At 37.2% G+C, this 19157-nt stretch overlaps 1 protein-coding gene across 5 annotated transcripts in view; it reads right to left on the reverse strand.

Moving 5' to 3' along the window:
• HELZ (helicase with zinc finger) overlaps positions 1 to 19157 on the reverse strand; it is an 85529-nt gene that overhangs the window by 20851 nt on the left and 45521 nt on the right. For 3 of the 5 annotated variants that reach the window (XM_014255758.2, XM_014255755.2, XM_014255756.2), the window contains 7 exons: positions 18746 to 18850; positions 12007 to 12185; positions 10346 to 10464; positions 8785 to 8930; positions 6185 to 6332; positions 3671 to 3854; positions 2491 to 2719 (listed from right to left, as the gene is read on the reverse strand). In XM_014255758.2, the coding sequence (XP_014111233.1) occupies positions 2491 to 2719; positions 3671 to 3854; positions 6185 to 6332; positions 8785 to 8930; positions 10346 to 10464; positions 12007 to 12185; positions 18746 to 18850 (1110 nt within the window). The remainder of the gene's footprint in view (positions 1 to 2490; positions 2720 to 3670; positions 3855 to 6184; positions 6333 to 8784; positions 8931 to 10345; positions 10465 to 12006; positions 12186 to 18745; positions 18851 to 19157) is intronic. The other 2 variants (XM_005526665.3, XM_014255757.2) reach the window with 2 other exon arrangements.

Raw genomic sequence — 19157 nt, forward strand, 5'->3', positions numbered from 1 at the left:
AGTGCATGTCAGATTTTTCTATAACATATAGAATTTCTGAGCTAGGAAAATAACCATCAGATGATGCATGACTTGTTTAGGAAAATTCTGTTTCCAACTTTTTGGAGGATGGGGGGGTTATTTAAACCAGGTATTAAAAGAACATTAAGAACATTCCTCCCTGTCTTCTCCCTTCTCATGACACGTCTTTCTACTGCTTTATAAAAAAAACAGGATCTATACAAAGTTTTACACTTACAAATTTTATTATTTTTTTAACCCTCAAAGGAACTTTCTGGGTGAAGTTACTGAAGCTTAAAAGATATTTAAATAAGGTCTGAAGATGTCACTTTAAAGAAAAACCAAAAAACCTGACCTGTCTCTTTCAAAAATATCAAGAGTAAAGGTGTGCCTGACTATAACTCCTGCTTGTTCACCCTTCAGAAATAAGGTCTCACCTAACAGCAAGCACTGTTCTTTCCCCAAAACCTGCAGAATGAGAGATTGCTGCACACTAATCGTACCAGTAATGTCACACTTTGCTGAGTAGCTGACTTTATGAGAAAGAACAAATGTCTCTCTTGCAAGAATGCTGTGGTGCTAGTGATGTTTTTAAGAATTCAAAATAGTTTTCCATAAAAGCCCATTTCTAGTGTGATTTTATAGAGGCAAGAAATACTCTTTTAAAATTTAGGATGCAAGTTGGCCCTGTTTCTGCATTTTGCTCTAAGGCAAAGTTTTAAATGAGAATTAAAAACCAAAATTAAATGCATCACCGGGATGCTTTAATGATGGAATTCCCTCTGATTAATCAATTCAGTCACCAAACCTACTGCCAAGTACCACAAATCCACTGAGACCCATCCACTTTTGCTGAGAATGCTGAGAATGCCCCAAGCAGTCTCTCTACACATGGAACACTTGTTCTGGGCTGTAAGAACAGAGAATAAAACCCTGCCATCTCCGAATGTGCTCGAGAGTTTAAAGGGGGTGTCTGCCAAAACAGCCCTGTCTAGTCCAGTTGGAGCACACAGGAATGCAATGATTACCCTGGGCATACTTCACAAAGCTCTCTACAACTATCATTACAGTCTTGACTCATTTTGACAGGTATTAGAATATTTATAAAATTCAAGTACACTCTCAACTTTTTTGAGGTCTGTTTTTCCTAACGAAATGTCACTTCTTTCAAACTTCTCTACTCCTGTTGTACTAAAAAAGAACCATCTTCCCAGCAGCCTCCCTGAGCCCCTCCAGCACTATTTTCAAAGAGTGAATGTTCAATTATTCAGTGAAACAAGACAATGGTGTATTAAAGGGAAAGCTCAAGATACATCTTAATAAAGTTTCAGTGCTCCTTGTTTCTTAATTATCTTTCAGTTTTATAATTTGGAGCAGCTCTACGTCTATAAACAGCTGCTGGTCTTCAAAATGGAAATTCAATCATTAACTGCCAGCATTGTAATTTATTTACCACTGACAGCCTGTATTTTGATTTTATTAAGTTTTTGCATGCTCTATTTCAGATATTTTGAAGGAGTACTCAGGAGGCACAGGGGCTCATTACATAAACCAGCCCATGACTAAAAAAACCCAACCAGGTAATGGGAAAAGTGAACTAAACCCACAATAATTATTTCTCTGTCAGTAAGATGTTAGAAGCCATTTAAAGCAGATCACTGCATTCATGTACAGATACTCCTGATGTGGCCTCAGCAGGGAAGTGGCAAAATTCAGGTTATATCTCATAAATACAGTAAACAAAGGTTTGGGTCCCACATGCCTTTTTCAACTCTAATCTTTGAAAACCACATCCCTTTTCAATACAGTAGAAGAAGCATTGCTCAGGAAAGTAGAACACAACACAGATATAACAACTAACATGTATTTTTAGCTTTATTTTAATAATGTAGTCAGTGCACTGTTTCCTCTCTTCGAGAATAAGCTGCAGGGTTTATCTCTGATCATCTCAAAATTTCAGCTCATCCATTGGAAAAAAAGCCTTTGAAGAACAAGAACTTGGAATTTTTAACACAAGTGTTTACATATCTCAGCATTTTTCACATTTCTTCATTTAGGTCTATAAAATGTAAATTCACTCAAATCTTAGTGAGTTTTTTCCTATTGTCACGAAGACCTATCAAAACATAAATAATATTTTTCAAGTCTTTTACCGTCCTACAACTGCCATAATACTCAACTTTTAAATACCACATTACATCACAATTTGAAACTCCAAATCACTTATTACTTTTATTTGTATATAAAATTGTAACAGGTATACAAAAACCCCTACTAGAAAGTAAAATGAAGCATGTTCAATTGTTAGTGTGAAGTGAAAATCTGAGCAATATAAATACATGAAAAGACAGGTTATCAGTGGCCAGGTATCTCGTATTTTTCCCTGCTGTACATGGTGACAACCATCACTTTTCCAAACCCACCAGTCACAGAAAAACATGTTTGCCAGTACCCCCAGCCCTAACTAACCAAGGAACATAAAGAAATTACCTGCATCTTCCAATGGAACATAAAGCAATAGGATCTCCCACCACAGCTACCAAGGATTGTGCTCTTGTAATGGCAGTGTTGAGAAGTTTGTAATTAGACAGAAAACCATAATCCAAGTCTTCTGTTGAATCCTCCAGTAACTGCTCTTTCCTTTTAATTGGAGTTTGCTTATGTTTGCATGTGTGCCGTGTTCGTACTGTGCTGAGGAACAAAACTCTGAACTGTTTTCCTAAAATGAAACAAAAAACATCTCTGAGATAATTGTTGCTATTTCTGCTCATACCGTGGCCAGACCACTGTCCTTGCCAGCCAAATTTCACACCTAGATGTTCTGAACTCATAACTACCCTTCACATGAAGAGCTTTATGCAAGAATAATAAGATTTAAAAATTTTAAAAGATGCACTATAAATAGCATATTCCATTACAAGAATATTTCCTCTTTAAAAAACTTACTTTTTCACCTTGATATTAATCAATCCTGAACTTTCTGAAATGTTAATTATCTTAACAGTATTGCCTATCAGTCAATAACAAATCTTGAATTTATTTATTCTACCTTAAAAATAAATTCTGGACATTCTTGATTCAGATTTTTAGATTTCTCAAATACATGAATATCTACCATGAAAAAACAGAGCAAACCACTCACTGTCACTCAGTTACTTTATCATCTGCCTTTGTTTATTACTGACTAGAAGTGCAACCTAGCAACAGGCTATGCCTACACAAAATCCTTGTTATCAATGTGATTCCAGGAAGAAACACCTAAATTTTTAGGCTCCTTGCAGTTTATTCCACAGATGGAAAAGAAATCAGTAAAACATGATAAAGCTCTGTTACATTGGTATTTGGAACTCTAAAACCTATCAGTTTGTTAAAAACGTTTGATTTATGTTTAAAATCTATCAGTTTCCACAATTTTCACTCAACTTATTTTTTAAGTAAGGTTGAACTAAATTTTAAGAAAAGACAAAGATATCTTTTTGAGAAAAGATAAATCTCACATCCACGAGTTTACAGTCAATGCTGGAGCAACATCTGCACCGCAGCTCTCCTTTTGCTGCCACGGCTTTAGGGTAATTTTAGTAAATTATAAGGTAATTTTATGAAGTTATTATTGCAGCAGACACATTTCCCCCTGCCCAGCCCAGCTCTGGGCCCCAGCCCTGCTCCTCACCCTGCACGTTGAGCACCCTCTCCACGCTGACGTCGGACAGGCGCTTCTTGCGCAGCTCGGCGCGGATGCGGAACACCTGGTCAGCGTACGGGGTCACCACCCCGATGCTGCCATCGTCCAGCTTGCCCCAGGCCACGGGCCACTTCCTCCTCAGTTCCTCCACACGCTCCACCACTTCAAACACCTTGGAAGAAAGGCAGGATTCTTAAAAGCCTTGCCCCACCGAGCACCACTCTTTGATATGGAAAGGGAATTTGAGCTTTAAAGCTCTGAAACACTTACATGACACAGTGTTACACAAGCAATGATACTACTGCAATGATCCTACAGTGATCCTCTAAAGTAACCTGAATTAAAACAAGTATTCACTATACAGCACCCTTTTTCATCTTGAAATAAGTTTTCTCACAAAAGCTGTAGTTAAAATTGCAAACTTCAAAATTACATTAATAATCTTAATTTTCATTCTTAGGTTCTTACAAAAATGTCAAGAAGTATGGCATTTCTTGTCATACTTCAACTTATTTCTGTAAGTAAATGTACTGCCTAAATAGATATAATTTAATTTTTATTCTGGATTTGATATATGTCATCTTTGAGTCTGATAACTCTAGACACAGAGTCCGTATACCAGAGCACAGTCATCTTCTATTCCAAAGGATACCATTGGGAGTTTCAGATTATTCATCAATTGCTAGATCCTCTCTGTGAAATACTACGAAATGTGCTACCTGAGAAGACTAATGTGTAATAAAACCTGAAAACCTCCCCCTGTGAGGAGACAGCCTCCAAGTAACCTCCTGCCTGAGCAGCTCATTTTAACACACCAGAGGTACTGCACTGCACAGGGTATTTCTGAGTAACTTTATAGAAGGTGATTGTGATTCCTTTTTTTATTATTATTATTACTTTTAATTTATATTCAATAAATATTTCTCCAGCTATTTAAAGCATGGTAATTCATGCTGTTTTCCTACAGCATTACAAATGCAAGCTCAGCCTCCAAAAGGAAAAAAAAAGTATCTGTTAATCCTTAAAAAGTCACAAATAGTTTATTTTTGGCAATTTCAGAGGACAGTGAAAACATGGGACTGTTTTTAAGCAAGTCCTGAATGTTTTTGTGACATCAATTCTTGCATTTAAAAGCCAGCTCTACTGACAAAGGATATTAGAATAAACTTTGATATCTATAAAAACCGTAGCACAAAAATAATAATCCTTTGTAGGTATTTTGGCAAGATTCTCTGAAAGTATATAGCTTCTGGGTATGTATTTAGAGTTAATACCACATAGGGAAATTTTAAAATGAAGACCAACAAGGAAAAGTGTATTTCCCTCACATATTAATATTAAGAATAATTCTTAATATAGGCATCAATGAACCACAAGATGCCCCAATGCAAACATCCATTAAGGGTCAAAGAAAAAATTCTCCCTCATCATCTAATTTCACTTTTTCCTGCTGGTGTTTAAGGAGCTGTTGTCCTTCATTTCTGCCTGTGGCCATTAATGACTCACAGTTTTCAGACAGTTACTTGGCCACTGAAGATATTTTTAGGTCTTTTACAACTTTTTTTAAATGGCAAAGCAATCCAAGTAGATTAATAAAAGCAGTCAGGTGTCCAGAAGTCATTGGAGCTTCTTATTTAAGAAGATATTTTAACACAGCAAAGAACGTTTAACAAATGCAGCACAACAACAACAAACAGGTTTCAGATTGTGCAGCAGATGAACCCCACCATGATCAACATGGGGAAATAGGCAGCTCTGCAGTGCTTTGTAACAAGCACTAACCAGAAATTCCTCCTAAGCTTATGAAAATTACTGTTATTTCTTTGATTTTTCTCTCTCTCCCCTAACTGGAGGTGACTGGGAAAAGGCACCTTCCGCTATGAAAAGCATTATCAAGTCAGAAGGTGGGAAGTGGGTGCTGCTGCATGTGTTTGTTCTTGTGGGCTCAGGTTGTTTGGTACTTTTAAACACAAGGGAAGGAATCAGAATGAAAGTCATTTTTGAAGAATACAAATAAATCTATGTGAAACAAACACATGGAGAATAAGTTCTCACCTAAAAGAATCTCATCTGCGCATTATCAGTTAGACACTGATCCTAAACATATTAAAGGAAATGTGAAATGTTACTCCAGAGGACTCTTATCTGAGTGGGAACATTTCTACAACAGTCAAAGAAATCTAAGTTTTACTTCAAAGTGCAGTTACTCTCAGTTGCTAAGATACATCCATCAGAATGTCACATAAATTATCAGGAAAGACATCCTGAAGAATGAGCCTGGGAGAATGAGATGTGGCTTATAATTTGCAGAGAAAAAAGAAGGTAAATTAGTGGAAATGTTTACTACAATTGCAACTTTCATTACATCATGTTTAGTGAACTCCATGTTCCCCTTTCCTAGTAGAGGACAATTTATGTCTTCCACCCACACTGGGCATAAACCAGTAAATTTGGGAGAGTGGAGCTTTAAGAAAACAATCAACAGTAAAAACAAAGAGTTACCTCTGCATTATTGTAAAAAGCTGTACTATTTTTTTCTTGCACATCTTCTCCACGTGCTGTGAAGAAAGTCAAAGGGTAGAAATCTTTGTGTGCTGGCTGCTTTCCACTTGCCATCAATTTGCCTTCATAGAAAAGTTCGGATGTGTAACTGTAACAAGGCAAAACAGGGTAAGATGTGGAGTCTACACATGAGCTCACTGATAAAATATGCAAATCTCCCTGATGAAATATGCAACCACAAAATACTTCATAAGGAAAACAGAACCGCTGATTACTATTCAGCATCTTCAAATGATTTCTCTGAACTGATATTTCCCTACTACAGACACAGCAGAAGGTACTAAAAATATGCTTCTCCAACACTTTTTCTACAAAGGCTGTTTTTCCTTCTCATCTAAAGCTCAACAAAGTTATGAACATTCTCACTGATGCTTCACTCAGAAGTTCTGATGGCTGAAAACTGGGCAAAAGAACACTTGCTGTCTGGCACTGGTTATTCCCCAGGCTGGACAATGAGCTTGTTCATGTCAGTTATGAGTTATTGAACACGGAAGATAAATTTACTACAGATTTCGTGTGCACTGAGCACGACGCGGGCCAAGCGTTCAGCTGTCAACCAAGCTTTTCTTCTGTGACTTCTACTCCAGGCTGATCTATGTTGCTAGAGACCAGAAACCCAACCACAATAGAGCTCCTCTGCTGGCAGCAGCCATTCCAGCAGCTGGCTGACTGAAAAAGAAATGAGGCAAGAACTACTTCATGGTGAAATGTAGGAGGAAAAAAGGCAAACTGAATGGAATGAGACAAAAAGGCAGCAAGGAGAGACTGCAGAGAGCTGCAAATGCTGTATGCTATTGCACAGTAGAGCTAAATGAATGCACTGGCTTCCAGTAATTAGTGAATTTTGGTACCATCTCACTTTCAATGCTCAGCCTCCAACCTTAACCTTCTTTGGATATCACTCAGAGGCTGCAGTAACCTCAGTACAGCCTGACATGAAGACAACCAAAGCAGGAGACTGTGAAGCTCAGGTGGGTCCATCGAGTTCTTCCAGGATTCCAGAACTGCAGCTTAAGATGGAAACAGCTGCTCATGGAAAAGCCACAGAAACTTTCCTGCTACCAAATCACCATCAACGCACTGCAGCCCACCCCTGACCTGAACTGCCTTACCCTGGACAACCCTGAAGAACACTGGGCTCCAATCTGGGTTGGGTTGTCACCACAGCAGCCAGGGGGCAAAACTAACCATCTCTTCTGCAAATTAACTTTTAGTAATGAGATCTCATTAAACAACTAAACTTTTCTGTATGGGCTGTTTTTTCCAATTACAGCTACAAAGTCAGGCTGAACTGTTGGCTCGTTCTTTCCTCAATTTCTCATGGTGTCTCTGCTTCAGTGAGGTAAAGATGATTAATGAGCCCTTCATCTTCCTGTACTTCTGTCCTAAGTGTCATGGTCCCATTTGTCAAGGGAAATTCCATATTATACAAAAAAAGAGACTTGAGACATCTCCTAAAGGGCCCACCAGGAGAGTGTTCAGCTGTTTTCACCTCACTCAGCAACACCTCTCAGTGGAACTGGGCACACTGGACTTTCACCAGAGAACCAACCAGTCCCAGTGGTGTTTCTGCATCCTCACCTCAGTGTTCAACACAGTGAATCTTTCTTGGAACTCCCTGTCTGAACTCCATCTGCTGAAGTGAATTTTCATGATCTTTCTGAGGCAAATGACATGGAAGTGATCTCTAAAGAAAAGCTGAAATGATCCCTTCCTTTACAGATGTCCTCTCATTTCAAAATCAGAAACTCAAAAAATGGGTAAGAAATTTAGCACCACTCAGCCTATAATTACAAAGCCCATAAAGTGAAGACAGATCAAGCTATGTAAGAAAGTATTTTAGATTCTCACTTTTGATTCCCCAGAGCACTTAAATATTTCTGTTTTCGCTTTGAACACAGTCATAACCTAATTAGTGTGACTGGATACCAACATAATATTCCTCAGTACATATTTGAGCCAGGATTTAAACTTTAGCATTTTTCCCCATGATTGCACTTACTCTTTCCAGCACAGCTCGTGGATGAGCTCATTACACTGGCAGCCATTAGTTTATCACAGCATAAAAATGCAAACCCACTGATTAATGTGTCTTGAAAGAAGTAAAAAAAGATGTCAACGGTAAAGAAACATGCTCAAAATTTGACCTAATTTTTTCCATTCACAGTTGCATATCCATATGTTCCTTACATTGCCCACAGCTTACCATTCCAAGATAATTCACCCCAGTAAATCTAAAATTCTGAAATGGTTCAAAGAAGCATAGAGCCTATATAATAGACTGCTGGGTGGTTAAAAAGGGAAAGCTGGCTCTTCTCTGGTTTAGTGTGCAAGCAGCCAAAGCACCCCCACCTGAATGAGGGGTCTGTCCCACAGCCCTGGCAGCTGCTCTAGGAGACCAAATTACAACACAAAATTACTAATTAACTTTGAAACAAATAAGATTTCATGACAGAAACACTTCAGCTGTGCTTGGCTCTTTTGCTTACTTGCAAGCAGTCAGAAGAAGCACATGATACAGTGAAAAAGTTCACACCTACTTGATGATTGCTTCATGGGAGCGATAGTTCTCACACAGCAGGATCCTGCACGGGAATTCTGCAGGGTAGTGCTCGTAGAGCCGGTCGAGCAAGGAAACATGAAGGTTTCTCTCCCTGGCAAATTCACTGTAGACAAAAGGACTGAGCTGTAATAGACACACACACATAAAGAAAATGTAACTAAATGGGTGGACTTGGAATTTCATGCTCCCAGCATACGTATTTGCATCGTTTTTGCATCAAATCAAAAATGAAACCTCCCTTTTACTGGACATTCATCATTGGAAGAAAAAGACCACGGCTCTTCCACAGAAATGCTCCTTCCTACCAGAAAAGTAACAAAAGACCAGCATGGTCTTAAAGGAACAATAAAATATTCAATAACTATGCAGAGCCCTTCTATCTAAGTTTAACACTCAAAACTGTGTTTAGAATACACCATTATTCTGACAACCACTTTTACAATTAAGTTATTACCACAAATAGTACAAATCAGAAAATAAAGACAATTTAGTACCATTTAAAAAGTTAAATAGAAATGTTGAAAAAGCAAAAACCCAGTGACCTATTTACTATTACACTAAACTCCTAGGGGCCTGTTTAACAATAAAACCACCATCTATTATAACAGGAAAAACAGAACCAAAGATGACAAAAATGAGATTTTTAAAATACAATTTCCAAGTGTAGAAATGAAGCCAATCTATTTTGTCATTCTGAATTCATATGATTCAGACTCTGAGCTTCACTTCAGCTAAATATTAGTTTTTGAAATTTAAATACTGGACACCTGATAGAGGATCTCCTGTAAGACCCTGAGCTATAGAGCAGCGTGAGACACACAGGGAAGACTTCACCCACCCAGCAGGGCTGATGAGATCAAGCCTGAAGTAAGAATTCCAAGCTCTTGAAAAGCATTTTGAGAGCATTATATAAAAAGCACTACCCCAGTCCTTGGCATTACTAATATCATTGAAATTATCCAGTAGCATTAAATCATAGGTGGCAACACCATTCTGAGTTTGTTACTGTACCAAAGCAAATATCCACTCTACTGCTACTGGGAGATGCAAAGAGAATTAAAGGCAAATGTATAAAACCAAATAAATCTGGCCTAAATCAATAAAGCAAGTAAAGCTGACTTTTCCAAGCATGCTTTCTCATGCCTACAGGCTGCAAAATGACAGCCATAATCAGTGTTTTAAACTCTCCAAACCAAGCAGCTCCCAGGCACTTTGCAAAAACATAAAAGCACTGGCTAGTTTCAGTTTCCCATTTCTCAGTTGTTCAAATCTTCACCAGATTAGATGCTTCTAATGAAAATTTAAAGTTCTGTCAATCCTAATTCTCCATACTCTTGAATTCTTTAAAAAATCAACAGGCAATACCAGTCATGAACTCCTGACTTTAACAAATATCCTCATATCTTACTCAAATAACATCCCTGGAATTCTCCTTGGATTCCCCATCTATTATATGATTATGCAGATAAATAACTGAAATAGATAAATACAAATACTCTACATATGCACTTCATACTCAAAAATTTAATAGCTCTTACCTGCATATGGTCTCCAGCCAAGACAATTCTTGTGTTTTTATTAGCTAATGCTAGAGGCATAATCGTTTCACACTCCATAGCTTGAGCAGCTTCATCTAACAGAATGTGTGTAAAAAACCCTGTAAAACAGAGATATCAGCAAATAAATGAAACTTGAAATATGATAAAATTAGTATTAATAACAAAACAAGAACTTAACATCCTGTATTCTGATAGCAACCAAAACTAGAATTAAAAAAAGATATGGCTCACACAAATTAATTTCTAGCAACTACTGAAAACCACACAATTTTCAAACCCATCAAATGACCAACAAATGTCACCTGGTTGCCAGTGACATTAGCAGGAGCCCCCAGGTCTGCCTCTTTCTTGTGATACTCATGAAACTAAGCACGAGTTTTATCTGAGCCCTCCTTAAACCAAGAAGAAATATCTCTTGGCAGACCATCCCTCAAGAGGTTCTCAAATCTGAAAGTCATTTCACCACCATGAAAGTTGAAAAGCTTTGGACAGTGACAATGACAAGGAATTCCTCATGTACTTGAGCCCTAATAACTATTTTATATACTAAATTTCCCATTAAAATTGCACACATACCTGAGCATTTTGCTGGTTATGGGCTTAAAGGAATGTTGGGGGGAAAAAAGGAACAGAAGTTGAAGGAAAATTTAAATTCAATCTTATGATAATATTGGACCAAAGGTTTGGTGGGAATCTACACACTGGAGAACATGCACTTGAAAAAAAAACTTGGCCACTGTAGATTTACATTTTATGAAATCTAAACTCAGGATAGGTATAGAAGTGGTTTTATGCATTGATGTCTCTGATATATTAAGGTTTAAAATGAAGTATTAGAGGACTTAGTGCACCATCCAGTTCAGATTACATACATAAAAATGTAGCAATTTTCTTTGGAAAACATGAATTTCACACAGCTGCACACACATTGCTATGGCATCACTGTACACAGCCCACTGCCAAACAAAGCAGCTATTTCTGCCTAAAGACACAAAAATATTTACCATAAATTCCATATTAGTTTTCTCTGTTGCAACAAATGCTTAAATGTAGCCATAAAAAACTAACCTTAACAACTTATGTAAAGAATTTCCATGTTCTCCAAAAATCAGATTATTTAATTTGGAGATCAGGGAAATAATAAACCCTAAGCAGCCTCTGCCCCAAAAAATCAGTTTAATATATTTCAGTTTATCATGTATCATATTAACCAAGACAGGGCTTGTATGTGTGGGAGTTGTCTACAAAACTAAACAATTCTCAAAACAAGGGAAAAGAGCTCTCTGTTATTTATGCTTACATGCTCCACTGAGTAATGACCTTAATGAGCATAATATTCAAAGTCAGAATCTCAAAAAGAATTTTCCCTCTTGGACCTCAGAAACACCAAATCATAGATAGTACTGCTTCTTTATTTAATGTTTTTTAAAGAAGGAAAAAGAAGAACAAGCAAAAGGTTAATCAGAATGCCAGCAGTTTACAGCTTTGTAATAAACATTTGCTCATAAAAAAACAAAAGAGCATTTTGAGATTATCACTGTTTATTTTTTAACAGTTCCAAGAATTGGGTAAGGGAGCAACACTGGCAAGAGGAAGATAGTCCTCAAGCATGGACACTTCTTGTCTAGAAATTATCTTACCTGGTTCAAGATCCAGCTGACATAGATACTGTGATGTATTTAAAGTAACAACTACTACTCGTTGCTTAAGGATGTCCTCTTTTTGTGGCATCTGAAAGGTGGAATGTGTGCTTGATATCAAACAGTACTGATGCACAACTGGGTGAACAGTCTTTACCCAGCGATTTCGGAAATATACCCTAGGAAAGAAAAATGGGTTTAGTTTCCACGAGCTCTGGACACAGCGACAGCCTAGTAGTTCAAGTATTTCAAATACTAATATTCTGTTCTCTGCTAAATAAATGTCATTTTCAAGAAGTAAAACACCACAACTGTGCAGAATTACATGCTAAAATGTCATGGATTCACCTTCTATTATTGCAGTGCAGTTTTACATATATGAACAGTTAGCAGGTTTCAATTCACATATAGAAATCTGTAAATGCTTCAAAAATTTGTCCTGTAATGCCTGTTTAATTTTAAACTTACAATAAACTCATTTTAAAGAAGTATTTCCTGACCTGAAATGTAACTATAGCCCAGAGTATGGAACTGACAGTGGTCTGCACATCTCAGCCACTGCAGCTGATATATGAAATATATTCAAATCCTGTTGTTCCTTCCACCCATCCCATGTGTTGTCTGAATTCTACAAACCAAACATGAGGTGGGTTCATCTTTTTATCATACTATTTTACCATAACTGTGAAATTCTGGTTAAATAATGAGAAAACAGTGCCAGAAGTTTGGCTGGAGCCTAAAATATAAGAACATTGACTTCATTGACAAGGACTTCAGACACCCTCCCATGACGTTGGGCCATTTTAACCATGGGATCAGTGAATTTTTCCCAGGAGGGGATGACTTGTTACAGCCAGTTCAGCTACATGGAAGAGAAACACAGAAGAGAAAGGGTTGTGTACAGAGTACAAGTAACTCCACAGGGTGAACACATCCAGCAAGGAGCTGGATAAAGGTGCCTTGTGACACCTCCATCAGGTGTTCCTCACCACTGTAATCTCTATCAAGAACTATAAATCTGAAGTAGAACCTTTAAACTACAAGAAATTATTATACAGAAATTAAAGTTGGATTTTTTTTTAAATTTATTTCCAAAGCAAATTAAGATGAAATTAATTAAATTCAGTTCTAAATATGGGATTTAATGTTGTTCCATTTAGCTATTCATTATTTTATTTTTCTTGCACCCATAGTTCAAATCCCAAATTATTAATAAAGTGCTTGGAAAAGTGTAATTATGCACCTAATTGCAGAGCATGAGTGCACTGGCTGGACTCTGGATTATCACATGTCCACCCACGTCTGAAAATTACAGCTGAGCTCTGTGTAATGTGAGAGAAACGAGTACCAGGATTAGAATAAATCTGGTTTGTGAGAATACAATGTGCATTTTGGACAAAATGAAATGCAAAGGTACTTCAGTACCCTGAATGACTTTTTATTCAACAACACAACCAAGGCAAATCCACACCTGGAGACCAAAGGTAACTCCAGGTAACTTCAGTGCAGGAACAACCCCCACACTCCTGAGTCATCCTCAGAACAAGAGGATTCTAATGTTACCCCCACATATTTATTTCTTCTCAGCTATCAAACGGATGAGCTTTATTTGATAAACTGTTATTACACCAAGTCATGGCCTAACAGCTACAACAAGGGAGTCAGATAACCTCTGCTCCACCTATCCCAGCTTTTTTATCCTCAGCTTTTGTGTGCTTCACTTTCCCAACCTTAACTGGGTAATACTTACCCACCACCTCACAGGAGTACTGTGAGCAGTACTGAGTTTATTGTGAGTTTATGTTTGTAAAGCACTTTGAGATTCTTGGATGAAAGGTGCTATTGAAATGCAAAATATTATGGTTATTAGACATTATTATACCATGCACTGTCTTTTATTACAAAAATTCAACTGTGGGTGACTCACAGATTGGCTGACAGCATTTCAAACTGCATTGCTGCTTACCCATTAATTTCTTTTATTTTGATGTGAGATCAAATAGGTATCCCAGAGCTATTATTCACCACTGGCATAAAAACACCTGACAGATGTGACTACTTCGAAAATGTCATGAGAGAAGTTAAGCCTCACTGAACAAGGACTTTCTTTCTCAGGTGCAACTCGGGCTAATAAAATCACCCATAATTTCATTATTAGATGTTTTTCTCTCAAAGCTGGAAGAACCAATTACAAAAATGGGGTTTACCAGCTTAACACAAATCATAACATTTCACCCTGCAACATGCCCTTAACTTCTGATTAAACTAACAACTAAACTTCTAAAATGTTTAGTCTTAAACCTGCATAAGCAGAGTCCCTTAACTCCAGCAGTCAGATAGTTACTAATCAAAACACTCATTAGTACCCACAACACATTTTATTATTATTTGGGTACAAAGTTGGCAAAAGCTGCAGCCACAGAATCCAATCCCAGCCACAGTTTACAAGAGAGATCTTTTTTTTCCCCATCACATGCCTCATATCAAGGATTTAATTCTGGAGAAATGAAAACCTTGCAGGGTAAGGTTTACCCAAACCACAGGCAGTGAAATTACTGGCACATACACGGAGCATTGCCTCAAAATGGAAATCCCAGACTATAAATTGGGACTCAATCTTCTGTAAACAAAGGCAGTGAATATATCCACTGTATTTAATGCTTGGTTAACATACAAGGGATCTGCATTTCCTGTGGAAATCCAGCTCACCTTTATTTCTAAGTTAGCATCTGGATACCCACAAGAGAAGCCTTGATGTCTGTGCATCTCCAGCCAATGAGCCCAAGAATTCCACAAGCTGTCAGCTAACCTGCCTGTGCTTCCATCATCTTCCCTGCCATGACATCAAAAAAGAAATTTTCCCCAACTATTTCAACTAAGTGTCAGTCAAATCAAGTAGTTCCAGGCTGGGATTGCTTCTAGCCACTTAAAATACACTTGTAAAATTTAATAAAGAGGGAGTCTGGAGTCAGAACCTCTGAGGGAGGCTAAAAAGAGTTTCATTTGTACTCCTGTTCAACAACACTAACTTCTTCTGGTGATTCCTTACAACAGAGTGACTGGGGACTCAACTTCAGCTCTTCAAAACTTCTTTTCCCTCTTCTGAACTTGACTCCTCTCAGTTCAGAATAGAAAGGCCAGGACTCTCCCCTTCAGGCTGTCTTCCAATAAACCCTTCTTGGATACATCCCACCTCCTCAGCTTTTGTGCTGTGACTTCTCACTTGAAATCCCTCAAGTAAAAAGAGCACAGAAACTCAGAGGGAAAGAAATCTAGCAGGCTAATTTCATGTCTCTGTTAAGAGACCATTAAAAAAAAAATAAATCTAACTAGTCCCAAGAAGCCTAAAGAAAACCTTAAAAGGACCTGATTTCCCTTCTCCATTTCTTTATATCCATCTCCAAAGAGAGGCTCATTCTCACAAACAAGTATCTTCCTTGGGATGCAGAAATGTGATGTGAAAAACCTGTCCTGCAACTTTAAAGTTCTCTTTTTTCAATCTCTTTTTCCTTTAAAGATGGATAAGATGGAAGCTAGAGTTTCAGGAAAAAAGCAATTGGTAGAAGTGTCATTTATTTTCCAAACCAATGTTTGATAAGATGAATTAATTCCATTTTCAGTACAGGAACTTTGGAAAAAGGGGCAATGGTTTCTTAAAACCTGCTGGGGGTTTTTAGTCTGGGCTGCTGTTTGCTTTCTTTTTTACTTAAACTCTGGCTCCTATGGATTAGTTTTTGTAACCTGGATGATTTTTAGCTAACAGCCACATACTAAAGCTACCTGGTTCCAGGATATATGTAAGACTTACACACGGATGTTATGATCAAAGTAGTAAAAAAATGAACTGAAGGGGTTTCAGTGAGATATTTTTAACAGAACCAACTTATTTTTTGACACTGCTGAACTGAAGATACTAGTTTCACTTACTCCTAAGCAAGAACACGCTTAGGAATAAATAAAAATATTCAATATACGGATGAAGGCTCTGTCAACCTCTTTTCCCTTAGTGTTCCATATAAAACCAGCGTATGGAAACAACTCAATCTGAAATATGCAAGTAAAATAATACTCAATTAATATTATAACAATACCTCAACCACTGCCCAGCAACATGCAGAGGAACTGCTACTTCTCTGCTTGCTGGAGTTTTTAGGAGAGGAATTCTGCTACAGCACTCTCCTAGCTCAGCACCCACCTCCAGAAGGTTCCAGCAGCCGATGGAGACAGGCACAGAGTAAAATAATATACAAATTAGGAGCCAATTACTCCCTCTTACAGCTCTGACTCACCATCTGAAGGTGCCTGGCTGCTCCTGCACACTAAAAATCAGGTGTCTCACCATCAAACAGAAGCACTTAATCGAGGCTCTCTCCCCCCAGCTGTAGCTTGGGTTTGGGTTTCATTCCTTCAGAAACATTTCTGCATTCATTTACATGAGTGTATGAAATTGTTTCAGTGTCAAGTTTCTCCAGTAAAAGGCAGGTTTTGCAGTGTGCCCCTAATACAGTTGACTCATCTAATCAAACCCAGGGGCACAGTTTTTTTCTGGGTAATAATTTGTTTATGGGCATCAGGACTAGGAGAATTTGGCCTTCAGGCTTCACTGGTATTTCATTTAGGTGCAGAAGTTAAGATTTAATATAAATTCTCACTGTTCACTCTGACTTTGTATTTTCCAAAGGGCACAGAAGGCTATTTTATTAAGAGAAAATACAAATTTGTAACATGATATTTAAACAAAAAGCCCCACAAACCCTACTTTTCAAACTTTTATGTCACATCACTGACAGGATAATTTATTTAATGTACATCTTACTCACAGAAATATCTACATGGTTTTCAGTACAAAATGTTAAATAATTTAGCCTTCCTTTTTTAAAAACAACATAAATATTATAAAATGTTATGTTGCTCTCCACTAAGCCAACTCATCACTTGTAGAGTAAATAAGGGATAAAATCTACAGCAAAGTGTTCAGTTATTTAGAAACACAATGAACTCTGCAAGCAGCACATCTACCTTGAATAATTAACAGCTTCTGCTCCACTTGATGCTTCCTTTAAAACACTGTGAGAGGCTCAGATTCCCTTGTTTAATCTAACAGTAATAATTTTAATTTGAAAATACACCCTTACAACAGTCAATAAGGGAGGTACATACATTAATAATTTTGAACTGGGAGTCTCACACACCTCCAGTTTGGATTCAGAAAAATTGACCTTTAACTCCTGCCAGAGCAGGTTAATGCCCTTTGTGCTCAAACAGCAATTATCTGTCAGAATTTTTATTTGAACCATACAAACTTATGGATCCATTAACATATACACACAACTCCAGAGGTGGCTCCATTTTCTTAAACTTCAATTTTTTATAGAAGTGTCCTGACTATTTGAACAGCATCAGACAGCAGCACTTTCTGAAGGCTTCATAACAAATACTACAATGATTAAACTTAAATTCAAACATTCAGTGACTTAAATTACATGCTGTGATTGTCTTGGCAAATAGGCACATAAATTTTAACCATAAGAAAAATAACACTTTTTATGTTTTTCATATTTCTGAGACTGGACTACACAATTGAAAACTAGGCAGCAAAAAGCTGGCAACAATAAAACTGTATTTAACAGTTTTAATATTTGAAGTGTTAAATCACACTTCAATATTCCCAAAAGGGTCGATTACACACATTTTTTGCCTTCAGAAAATTAAGACCTCCATAATGTTTTTCATCCCAAAGTGCTTTACAAATCACCTTAAGACAATCTATGTTAAAACACAACCAGATCAAAGATATATTTTAAAAAATAACACTGCCCTCTTTCCCTTGGCCAGACCCTCAGTGTCTGTAAAATGTCACATGGCAACCAAAGCCAACAGACCTAAGAGAATTTACACCTGTTGTAAACGTAGCCCATTCACATAACTTCACTGGCTTTACTGACATTGCATAAAATACAAGTCCAGGATGGCTTTTAATAGCTAGCAAGTAAACACAGAGTCATTTTCTTAGTAATATTATAAATTCACCCACTGGCATTGAGAAAATGACGCCCATAATTTAAACTCTATATATACACCAAGTTAGCAGTATGAAGTATACATTGTGATTACTGGGCAAAATGTTCCCAGGAGCAGATTTATGCCCATAAATAAATCCTCCTTAACTATTTCCATGCAAGTTTACCCTCCTTGCTCTTCAGATTCTGCTTTTCTTTTTTACTGTAAACCAATTTCCCCAAAACACCCATGGTAAGTACATCTCAACACATAAATAATCACACTGATTTATCAGAAGAGGCCAAACTACTTTCACATGATTCTCTAAGTAAGTAGCTCCTGTGATACCAAAATGTTTCTTCAAGAAGACAGGTGAGGAGCCCCAGTTTCCAAATTAGCCTTGTAATTGTGAGTCAAATTTTTCAGAAATTAAAATACAATTGAAGTCCATTTTATTTTATCATAGTAGCTTTTAGAGGAGCATATCAAAAGCTTGCTCATTAGGAAAGACACATTTATCAACAGAATAATAAAAGCTTAAAAAAGGATGTCTATTTTTATTTAACAAATGACCAAAAATTATGTTACAATATTTCAGGTTCTTTTTAGGCTGTTTTTAAAAGCACTGCTGCTAATGCCAATACACTTTTATGTCTTAAAAATTCTTTAACTTTTTTTTATAGACACCTTTTCTTAAGAATAATATTTTATAGATACATAATAAGCCTTAAAAAAATACCTGAGAGGTCTTGCCTGGGGATTGCCTGCTTCTACATATGGATGTAAATAATCCTTTATGTAGAGATCAGCAGCACTATTAGAATGGGTGCAAATGAGAATCCTGCTGGAATAAATGGATGCAAATAAAAAAGCAATGAAGAAACAGAAAACAAGTCAAAGCAGTAGAATACAAAAAAAAGGAAACAGTGGCCATCTTCCTGCACATTCCTCTTCATGGAACTACTCACTGACCTACTGCACTTCCCATGATTCAGTCCTCAGCTCAAACCCTTCAGATATCAAACAGTTTTTCAATAATCATTTTGCAATTATCAATCTAGACTTGATTTTAAAGACCAACTTTTGTTATCTACCATTCTGCAAAACTTCCCATGCTGAGAAAATCACAGCCATTCTACATAAATTCCATT

Source organism: Pseudopodoces humilis, chromosome 21 (genome assembly GCF_049639895.1).
Source record: "Pseudopodoces humilis isolate 2021_Gansu_Grassland_sample_001 chromosome 21, ASM4963989v1, whole genome shotgun sequence".
Taxonomy (NCBI): domain Eukaryota; kingdom Metazoa; phylum Chordata; class Aves; order Passeriformes; family Paridae; genus Pseudopodoces; species Pseudopodoces humilis.